The sequence below is a fragment of the Coturnix japonica genome, chromosome 1 (genome assembly GCF_001577835.2).
Source record: "Coturnix japonica isolate 7356 chromosome 1, Coturnix japonica 2.1, whole genome shotgun sequence".
NCBI classification, from domain to species: domain Eukaryota; kingdom Metazoa; phylum Chordata; class Aves; order Galliformes; family Phasianidae; genus Coturnix; species Coturnix japonica.
Window position 1 is genome coordinate 164,019,075 of NC_029516.1, and position 11,929 is coordinate 164,031,003.

The 11,929-nt window shown below is 41.7% G+C and overlaps 1 protein-coding gene across 1 annotated transcript in view; it reads right to left on the reverse strand.

The window, feature by feature from the left end:
• ARHGAP42 (Rho GTPase activating protein 42) overlaps positions 1–11,609 on the reverse strand; it is a 144,635-nt gene extending 133,026 nt beyond the window's left edge. The window contains exon 1 of the mRNA XM_015852280.2: positions 11,108–11,609. Within this exon, the coding sequence (XP_015707766.1) occupies positions 11,108–11,261 (154 nt within the window). The 5' untranslated portion in view covers positions 11,262–11,609. The remainder of the gene's footprint in view (positions 1–11,107) is intronic.
• Between the last annotated feature and the right edge of the window lie 320 nt (positions 11,610–11,929).

The following is an 11,929-nucleotide window of genomic DNA, read 5'->3' on the forward strand; positions in this document are numbered from 1 at the left end:
AACATAAGATCATAGGAAGAAAAACACTTGGAGGCTCTGGTGGATGAAGGCTTGATGAAAGCACAGGAGAGACATGGAGCTGCTGGAGTGGGTCAAGAGGATGACCATGAAGACCAGTGTAGAAAGGCTGAGGGAACCTGCTTTATTCTGCCTGCAGAAGAGAATGCTAAGAGGAGACCTCGCTGGGGACTTCCAATACTTGAGGGGTGTGAGCTTATAATCAAGAGGGGCACCAACATTTTACCCAGGCAAATAGTGAGAGGACAAGTGGGAATGGTTTAAAACTCAAAGAGAGGAGATTCAGGATGGATGGGGCCCTCGACAGTATGATCTGGCAGGGAGCACACTGCATAGGGTTGGAAACAGGTGATCCTCTAATGTCTATTTCAACCCGAACCATTCTATGATAATTCCCTTCAACATCTTGTTTGAGATGAGTTTATTGGTTTTTAGATCATCTTGTCCACCTTCAGATTAAATCAGTCATGATAACAAATGACAAGAAAAAATAAAATGTATGTATGTGAAATATGAGAACTTTTAAGACGTTCTAAACATCTTAAAACATGAAGTTTAAAGTACTTCAGACAAGCTGTATCTGAATGGACTAACAAGATAAGTTCATAACACAACTTTAATAGCAAAGAGCTTCCAGAAATGCTATATATAGCATTATATACATATATATATAATCCTATGCTAAAATGAAGTTTTGCTGTCTTCACATGGCTGCAGCATAGCAACTCGAACATACTTATTTATTGTCTGTAAGTGTGGAAATAATGGTAGTAACACTATTTTCAACTATTTTTTCAACTTTCTCAACAACCATTTTCAGCAGGGACAGGCACTGGAGGTTTAAAGTTTGTTTGGTTAGCAATAGATCTGGCTAAAAAATACAAATAAAAATGTGACTTCAGAAGGATGCTCTCTAATAACCTCATTTGGACAGAAATTCTGAGACAACTTCCGGACAGCTAAATCACTCCTCACAGTTCCTCATGGGAGAGGGCAGAGATTGAAGTGTTAGAAGAGGAGATACAGAATAAATAAATAAATAATCTAGTTTACTGAATAAGTTTCATGAATATGCAACTTGACAAAAACCTGTCTGACAAAATAACTTCAGTGATTCCATGCCCGTTTAGTATAAAATTAAATGGGAAAAAAAGAAAGAAGCCTGCAACAAGGGAAGTTGTACTCAAAACTGATAAATTAATCAAATCAAGGGGTATGCTCACATAATTAAGGAAATACATGCCCATATTAAAGAAACAACGATGCAACAGGCCAGTCAGTCTCACCTCTGTCCCTGGAAAGGTGAGAACAACTTGTTCTGAATGCCATCTCCAGTCAACTGAAAGAGACGGTTATCAGGAGTAGTCAACATGGATTCATCAAAGGGAAACCATGTTTGACCAACCTGGGAGCCTTCCATTATGTCAGCACTGGCTAGGTATATGGGGGGAGAGCAGCAGATGTTGTGTATCTTGATTTCAGCAAGACATCTGACACTGTCCCCCACAATATCCTTGTTATGAAACTTAGAAAGTGTGGGATAGATGAGTTAGCTGATGAGATGGACTTAGAACTAACTGGCTGGCAGAGCTCAGAAGGCTATCACAGAATCATAGAATGGCTTAGACTGGAAGGGACCCCAAGGATCATCAAGTTCAAATCCCACTGCCAGAGGCAGAGATACCAACCAGTACTAGATCCAGTACTAGACCAGGCTGTTCAGCGCCCTATGCAGCCTGGTCCCAAACACCTCCAGGCACTGAGAGCATCTACAGCCTCCCTTGGCCGTCTGTTCCAGTACCTCACCACTCTCTCTGTGAAGAACTTCCCCCTGACATCCTATCTAAACCTTCCCCTCCTTGAGCTTAAAACCATTCATCCTTGTCCTATCACTGTCAGCCCTCGTAAAAAGTTGATTCCCCTCATGTTTGTAATCCCCCTTTAAATACTGGAAGGCTGCAATGAGGTCTCTTCCCAGCCTTCTCTTCTCCAGGCTGAACAAGCTCAGCTTCCTCAGCCTGTCTTTATAGGAGAGGTGCTTCAGACCTCTTATTATCTTTGTGGCCCTCCTCTGGACCCTCTCCAACAGCTCCATATCTTTCCCACGCTGGGGGCCCCTGACCGGATGCTGTACTCCAGATGGGGCCTCATGAGGGCAGAGTATAGAGGGATGAACACTTCCCTGTCCTTAACTGGCCACCCCTCTTCTGATGGAGGCCATAATACCACTGGTTTTCTGAGCTGCAAGAGCACACTGCTGACTCATATTCAGTTTTTTATCCACCACTGTGCCCTTATGGCTAAGGCCAATAGTATAATGGGGTGCATTAAAAAGAAGAGAGTGAGCAGGATCCTCCCCCTCTACTCCGCCCTGATGAGGCCCCATTTAGAATGCCCAGTTCTTGGCTCCCCAGTTCAAAAAAGACAGGGATCTTCTAGGAGTCCAGGGGAGGGCCACAAAGATGATTAAGTGCGTAGAGTATCCCCCACATGAGGGAAGACCAAGTAGCCTGGGTCTGTTCCACCTGGGGAAGTAAAGACAAGGAGGGGATCTGATAAATGTTTATAAATACCTAAGGGGAGGTAGAAGGCAAACAGATGAGGCCAGGCTCTTCTTGGTGGTGTGTATTGACAGGCCCAGGAGTAACACAGGAGGCTGCATACTAACATGTGTAAGGACTTCTTTATGGTAAGGGTGACAGAGCACTGGAACAGGTCACCCAGAGAGGTTGCAGAGTCTCCATCTACGGAGACATTCAAGACCTGGCTGGACACCTATCAATGCAACCAATTGCAGGTCAACAGCTTTAGCAGGAGGTTGGACTCAATGATCTCTATAACTATCTAAAACTACATAGGTGACACAGCAGCAAGGAAAAGTCTTTGCTGCAAATACCCAAGCAGAAGAATGTCACTATTTGATATTTTTCAAGGCCACAATAGGAATTTCCACAAAAAAAAGACTCAATTTGGCAATGTATTTACTGCATAGCACATGGTTACTGATGTCAGTGAGTGCCCTATATCCCATGGTAGTAAGTTTAATAACCCAGGACCCCCCCCCTTAAAAGGCTGGTGGTTTTTTGGGTTTGTTTTTTTTGTTTTTTTTTGTAGCTAGGATGGTTTGTTGGGTTGCGTTTTTCATGTTATTGCTGTTTTCTGGAGGAAGCTTGGACAAGAGCCATAGAGAAGACATAGGTGAAGGAATCTATATACTGCATGTCACAGCTAACAGGGGAAGCTGAATCTCCATTCCTAACATTACAGAATGACACAGGAAGAACCATCCTTCCTTAACTGACTGCCTCCTGCGCTAATGCAAGACACAGCAGCTCCTGTTTCTTCTATACATCCTCTTGTCTACTGATATCAGCCCAATTCAGACAGCTGCCCGATCCTCAGCAAAAATACATAGGAAATGAGCTGTTTAAACACATGGTTCGCAGATATCAAAGAAATATGTAATCATGTAAGTGTGCTAAGAGAAAACAAAGAACAACATTTATCAAGAAGCAGTCAAATACCTAATACCTAACTAATGAACTCTAATTCGTCTATCTACTTTAATAGCTCAAGCAAAAATCCCTTTTCTAACTTGCATACATGCTTTTAGAAGACAGCAGGATAAATTCCAAACTTTATTCAGCACTGCTGACCTGTTTTTAAATCAGCATATGCCCGAATCTTCCATCACACGCATAAGAACTTTAATGAGCAAAATAAGTAAATCGTTCCCTCAATGGTCATGAAACAGTAATAGCAAAACTGAGTGTGGCTCCACAATAGCTAAGTTCAAGTGCACAGCTAAGGAAAGGAGTTTTCATTACACACATTAAGAATTTGCTTTATGTAAAACTAGTAAAAACAACAGAAAATGATAAGTTAAATTTGATTAATGATGACAACCTGTGCTATCGATTGGAGGCAAAAAGAACAAACTTTACTGTCTCCCCAACTACTGGAAAGCAAAGGGAGAACTGAAGATTTCCCTGAAGCACAAAGAACAGCTAAATAGAGTCTTATTTGTCCTTTTAACTCTACAAGAACAACACACCAAATCTTCTTATTTCTACTTGTTATTTGGTTGTTGTTCCACCCCCCCCCCCCCCCCCAATTACACTTATTTCTGTTACAGGCTTGTTTACAGAAGAATAATTCTACTGGTGATAGCCTAATTTCACTTTTATCTTTCAGTGAACAGAAGTTCCTTCTCAGACAGTATAATGCACAGCCAACATGCAAACTCTTTAAGCACCTTGAAAAATATCAAATATACAACGCTGTAGCAAAATATCAGATATACAATGTTGTGGCACCTGGTATCCCACTTGAATATTATGCTAAAAGGAGATAAGACTTCAGAAGGCACATGCAGAATTTCCATGCTTTCTTCCCATAGTTGAATTATACTAAGAAAAAACACTACTGCAACGTGCTGTTGCAGCTTCTGGTGTCCTGTGAAAGTTAAGTTTGCAGAACTCATGATAGGGAACCAATTTCAGTTGATAATGTGAGTGATTTGTAAAATCACACAGTAATATAGCTCAAGGTTCATAACGTGATGTGAAATACATTATCTTCCTAATGAAAGTTATTTGCATTTCAAAGGGGACCAAAGGGAGCTTACTACCCAACAGTACTTCAGTTCATCTTAAATAGGGAAGAAGGTGAGGCCCTTTCTCTTAAGTTCAACGTTTACTTTACTGGTACTGCTTATAACATCCCCAAACTCTTTCACTTTTCATCATGTTTGAGGAATTCAGTTCCACACAGTCAGAAGAAGATCGTAAACAATGATTTCAATTAATGAACCGATATCTCACAGACTACAATAAAAAAATAAAAAATCAAATCTGTACACATTAGTATACTACTTGTGTTTCTTCTATTTTCTTTCTGCCATTCCCCTTCACATTTAAAAGCAATTTCAAATAGGTTTAGAAAAGAGCTACGAAAACGACTAAGGAACAAGAAAAACTTTTAGCAGGAGAGGACGGGAACAGCCTGTTCAGTCTAGCAAAGGGTATGATTATTCCAAGGGAAAATACAAATAAACAGCAGTGCAGGAGAAATGAGTGAAAACAAAATGAGCATAAACAAGTTAGAATTTCCAGATTAAATTTATTTTTATTAAGTTACTCAACCCTCAAGAGTAACATGGTTTTAGAACAGTCTTCCAGCAGAAACAGTAAGGCTAAAAAGTATTTTTAAAATGGAGGTTGACAAGTAGGGATTACTTGATACAACACTAGCAGAAGATTGAATTTAACAACAAAGAAATCCATGCTCCTAAATGCCTAAGCTCCCCATATCCCAAATGTAAGAACAATGGCAGTTTTGAGACTATGGAACAAAATATAAAGGCAATGCCATAGAACTGCTTCACATACCGTTTCAGTATAAAGGACTGTATTGTCCTCTATATTTTTGACAGGGGACAAATGTGAAGTTATTTACTATAACAGGAAATTGCAAGTTGCTGTAGCGCTTCTGCCCATGAAATCCCAAGAGTTCTATATAATTTCAGTGACCACAGCATCATATTTTCCATTGTAGTAAGGACAATATTCATGAAGCAGCTGGTTTCTTATTAATAGAATACATTACCCTTATTCATAGCAAAAGAAGCATGTCATGGACAAAAAGCCAGCTGGACCATTAAGGAACAGATTAAATTTGCTCTTTTCAGAAATCACTTTAAAAGTTTGAAAATACTAGTTTAAGAAAAAAAGGGTACAGCATTTTCTCATAGCAAAGACATCATTTAATATGCTATTTGAAACTCCAAAGCGCTCCTCTGGTAACCTGACATCATCCAATTACAAGGCCTCTCCAAAGAATACTTGCTTCAGTTTTAAGGCACAAGAACACCCATGCTGAGTCACTTTAAAGGCTCTATTAACACAGCAGCGCTTACTGATAGCATGGGAATTCCCTTGCAGGCATTCTTGGTTCAAAATCAAACATCATATGATGGACAGAAAATACTGTGCTCTGTGACAGACCACCACATGCCAGTGCTTGCTTTCTCCACATATATTTGTTAAAGATAATATAATGCAATACAGTCTGCAGCTGCTTTAAAAACTAGAGGAAGCAATTAAGCTTTTTTTTCTGGCCAAGAACCAGCTTATCAGTGGTATCTTTGCAAGAAAGCATGAACACTGCTGAAACTGTTTTCAAGAATTAGGCCCACAATCTGTGGATCACTCTGAAGCAGCAGCAGGAGCTGAGCAGGACAGTACAAACAACAGAACAGCGGGGGAGCAAATGACTTCAAAATATAAATACGAATTACCAGGCTTTAACTGCTTAGCAGGAAACTTCTTCCTCCATTTGGAAGGGAATTAACCACTTATTTAGAGACCAAGAGATGTAAACTGTTGTGCCCTGTCTCACCCAACTTTACTATGGAAGGCGACTTCAGCATTCCATAACAATCCATTCACAGAGACGGTGTGAGTTATGTTTCAAATTCTCAGGAGGAAGCTATACTCTTTTATACTCCACGTTCACCACCATAGTATCACATATGGAATACGAAGCATATTGCTTTACCCAGAATTTAAATTAATCAATGAGAATGACTGCTACCAAAATTCAGTGGTTATTATTCAATGAACTCGCTCTGCTCCAGTTGGGATCTGGAAAAGACATTTTAAAGATACAATCACATGAAAACATGTGAGGCCAAGACATGTGGGAAAATGCAGCTCTCTGGAAATTTACAAAGGAATTTTTTACATGAAAAAAAAAATAAATCCCAAGACAGATAACAAGATCATAGATTCTTATGCTATAATTTTGTCCCCATTTTTTTCTAGTCTGTTGAGCCCAAAGGTTTCAGGGTATACAGAGAGGCTCAGCATTGTACTTTTATAATTAGGTTTATGAGACAAGAAATCATTCCTGAAAACCATATGTCCAAACAGCTTAGTGAGACAGTCTTTTCTGTATTGTATTTATATAAAATCACTCATAAAAAGAAACATAATCCCCCTGCAATATTTCCACCTTGTCCCTGTTTCTCTATGTGTTATATAGCAAACTAAAACTGAGAATTTCACGTTACTAATCTCCTAGTAAAAAAGGGACAAGTCCAAAAATAAGAAAATAAATAAGACTGCTAATACTCATGAAGTCCCAAAGATATCTGTTAAATCATACTTATCCTACACTACAGTTCTGCACTACCATTTAAAATACTTTAGAAGGTATTTCATTACTTAAATCAGCCACAGATACAAGCACTTTTGATAAATGCACAGCTGAAATCTCCGAATGCATGAAGTTGTAGCTAAAATTGCAATTAAGGTGAAGAAAGAAGGCCTTAAAATCAGAGAGCAAAACTGAAGGCTTCTGCACAGAGAGAAGCCACGAAATCAGCTGTACAAAATGCATATTACCTTTTTGGACTGATTGATACAGCATTCACTAAAACTCCTGCAGAACAGTAGGCCTTATTATAGAAATTATAAGCATACATATAATGAAATGTTCTATCTGATATACATGAACACCACTCCCCCCCCACCGGACCAGGCTGCATTTTTTGAAAGGCCATTAATGATAAGGAATGAAATTCCAAAGCATACTACATGAAGACATGTACAAGGAAAACAGACTTGAATTTTAACTGAAAACGAGAAAGAATCGATGAAAAGGGAAAACAATTGAGTTTTGATTTGTGAGTCCAGGTGCAGATAGACTTCACTAAACTAAGTAATTCAGCATGAGCAGTTCAAACATGCATTTATCTGAAAGATCTTTAAAGAAGAAATCAACAGCTGGGTAACTATCAACAGTAATCAAGAAGGCGAATAGTACCAACAAGATTATGTTTGCTAAAAAGTGTCTTGGTGGGGGTTGTTTTGTTTGTTTTTTTTCTCTTAACTTCTAAGTTCAAGACAAGAAAACCCTCCCGCAAATGCATCAAATAAAAATATACAATCCTACATAACTGCACCTACACACAGAGGTTAAGTCTCAGTATAAACGTAACTTTCTAAGACAGCATACATATCTTACGTGCGCAAGGTGAGCCTTTCAAGTAGGAGCAGTACATTGAGCACCTCAGTTAGTGTTACAGAGCAGTGTATCTCTGGAAGTCCAAATTGTAGGAAAAGGCTGAAGGAAGCGTGATAGCCATACAAATGTCATGTTACCACCCAACTAACCTGGAGATAGAACCTGTGCTCATTTACAGTACTCCCCAGAAGTTTTACATATTTAGAAAGGAGACAGTGCAAAGTACCTTAGGAAAAAAGTTGCTAAGGATCTGACATCAATCCTAGTATTATTTGTTCTCACAACAGTCAACTGCTGCTCCAGAGATCACATTATGAGTCCCACGCTCTACATTTTCCATTGGAAAGAAGGAATCTCCAGAATGAATGAAACAGAGTGACAGTAAAACAAAATGTGACCTCATTTTGGGGTCACCCCATCAATTAAAATACAAAATGGTCGCAAGCTACATTAAGCATATTTGCTCTACCTCCAATTTATGTCAGTTCTCTTATCACATATTTTTCAACTTTGCATTTTTACTGCCATTGTTTAGATACTGATTGGTGAACAAATTAATATCCTGTATGCTGTCATTTAATATGAAAGTTGAGTTCTGAAAAGCTGCGCCTGTATCACAGATTCAATTAATATTTTATATTTAAACAACTTAAGAGATTATGTTATTTTCTGACTGCATTAAGTAATCTTCACTGTCTCTTCCTTAAGCATGATTAGGAAGTAAATATTCCAAAACTCATTTCCACTAAATCTCCACAGGAGTCTGAAGTTTTTCACCTAACAGAATCGATCCTCCAAAACAATATGTAAAGGAAAAATCCTAGATCACTTGGAGAGATAAACCATGGTAAGTACTGCTTGCTGTTCAAGGATGGTGCATTATTAAATCAGAAAGACCAGGGCACAAGAGTTCAGCGCTGAAATCAAATACTTTCTACACTGTTCGATTAGATTTCCATAAAGAGAAAAAAATAAAATTTAAAATATTTAAAATAACAAGTATTTTAAGTTCCGCTGATATTGATGCTAAGATAGGAATAAACAGGGCTTTTTAACAGGTCGGTGGTTCTCTACTCTAGAAATCCTAGGATAGTTCTACTTATATGGCCACTGTACAGCATCTGCGTGGAGCCTGTACAGTGTACAGAAAGGATGTCTATTTTACTGAGGAAAACCCAGGCATTTTCACAGTCGTCCTAACACAGGAATGGAGGCAGCATTCTCTGTAACATGCAGTCATGAAGCTAAGGGATTTTAAGTGAATAAAAGGAGAAGTATTTCTTCCCATGCATGAGCAAACTGTTTTTTCTTAAGGCTAAAAGACACGGTAAGCTACAAGACAGCATCGTAAAGTTGCATATAGAAAAAACAAGCAGCGTGTCAACCACTGTAACATTTGAATTAAGAAGTTTTGAAGTTGAGAGGACTTGGAGGTTAAGTAGTAATCACACGAAACAGAAATAGCACTTGTCCTTGAAGAGGGACAGAATCGTTAAAGGTCTGAATCTAACAAGGATTTTCAAGTAGTCTTCATAAAGATAAGGGAAAAACTCATTTCAAAGCAAAGGCCTAAACTTCTTCTCATGAAGAAAACTCATCCTTCAGTTTTCTTTCTTTGACAACTTAAGAACAAAGATGTTCCAGATCAAACATCAATAAAAGAAGCAGTTAATCTCCGGGGCTGGTTCGTGCCAAATGAGCACCCACGCAGCATCCTGTCCTTCCTTACTCCTGGTATGCAACACCTTGCAGGAGCAGGTTTGTAAATGTAAATTTGTATTAAACGAATATGTTTACCATCTTAAACTCAATCTTTCTGTTTGGCGGAGAAAGCTTTCTAGTAAAAAGAAAACCTAAGAACCAAACTTTCTGTTCTTATAAGAAAAAGGTACCACTGAGTTTGTTTGTTTTTTACATATATGCATATACAGACACAGAGATTTTCTGTGTAATCATCTCCTTATTCTCTGAGTAGGAATTTACTGAATTTAATACAAAGTTCAAATTGACATAAGATGTTAAGACATGTATCCAGCTACTCCCTAAAAAAGGGACGACTCTGGAAACACATGCACTTCTATGAGATGAGTCTCAAAAAGCTACCAGTTACTTTATTTAACTTCAACGCTATATGTGAGCTATAGGATAAAGCACGGGACTTGCAGAAGTACAATTAACATTTAATCCTGCTGCTGGCCAAACAAAATCCTTACAGTCTGACCCTCCTGTTTAAGGCAGGGAGACAGACTTTGGGTTCAGACTCTGGGTCAGCATCCATTAGACCTCCTCCAAACTAAGGAGATGGTAGCAACACCTGTTCCCTGAACAGACATAAAGAGCAACGCTGCTACTCTTTGACTCCGTAAATCTGGCAGAACGCATCAACGTGGCAAATATTTTAAGGATTATTTGAAGTGACTTCCCTGGAACAGCACAAGGAGCTGCGAGCCATCACTCTAAAGGAAAGAGTAAAGGAAAGTCCTGGGTAACAAAACCGAGAAGTAGGTGGCACCAGCCAGAGGAGAGGAACTCTGCCGAGCCCAGCACTGCCCCGGTGGCTCTCGGCCCTTGTTTTATTCTCTTTTAAGAGCGAGGGCCGCTTCCACGCTGCGGGACGCCCAGCGCTCACCTCTCGGAGCTTCAAAAGGATGGAAGCGCTCATCCTCAGCTCGCCTACGGGAGACCCGACTAACAGCAACACTGCCAATTAATAAAAACAACCGTCTCTCCGTTTATCCGCATGATAAATAGGGCGACATCCTCATTATTAAGAGCTGTGATAAGGAGGCTTTGACTCGAAGGCTGAACGAGGTAACGCTTACTGCCAGCCCGGCCCCGAGAGCCGCCCTCCCCACGGCGCAGGGCGCGGCGGAGCCCTCAGCCGCAGCTCCGGGACTGACCCCGGCGCTCACCCGGCCCCGGCGAGGCGAAGCGAAGCGGGGCAGAAAGTTGACGAGAGGTTTTCTTTCCCCGTCGGCCGGCAGGGGAGCCCGCTCCCGGCGCCCATTCAAACAAAAGAAGCTCCTGCCCTGCCCGCCCCCGGCCCCGCCGTCCCACTCACTCCGCAGGGCCCCGATGAGGAGGCTGCCGTCCTTGATTAGCTCCTTGATGAACTTGTTGGTCCTCTCGAGTTCGATCTCGTGACACTTCAGGCGCTCCCTGAAATCCGGGCTGTCCAAGTACGAGTCGCTGAACTCCAGCGTGGGCAGCCCCATGGCTGCGGCGGGGCGGGCGGCCGACGGAGAACCGCGACGAGAAACGGAGGAGCCGAGCGCTGAGAACGGGCTCCCGGCCCGGCGGGGCAGGCGGCTGCTGTCTGCGTGCTGTCACCCAACTACATGCTGCCCGCGGGGCTCCCCGAGCCGCCGCTCCGCCGCTTCCGGCAGCGCTCTCTCTTCCTCTCTTCCCGTCCCTAACTTCAGTCCGAACCTCCCCCGGCCCGGCCGAGGCCGCCCTCCTCCCGGCGCTGCATGCTCACACGCCAGGGACGCGGCCCCAGCAGTGCCCGCCCCTCGTTTCGCGTCGCCTCCCCCTTCGTGCTCTGCCCTCCAGCGGGGCCGGCCCGCAACGGGTACGGCCTGCAAGGAGTGGGGCGGGCTGAGCTCGTGGTCGTTGCTTTACGTTGGGCTTATGGAAGCTCAGGGGAGGGCGCGAAGGGCCGGTCTTGGGGACGGGGGAGGCTCGGAGACCCCAGGGACAGAGAGATCCAGAGATAACATTCCTCGTGTAGAAGAGAAGGCCTCATTGTGGCCTTCCAGAACTTGAAGGGAGCATACAAGCAGGAGAGGGATTGACTTTTTACACAGGCAAATAGTGATGGGACAAGGAAGAATGCCTTTAAACTGAGAGAAGGTTGAGTTTAGATGTTAGAAGGAAATTCTTT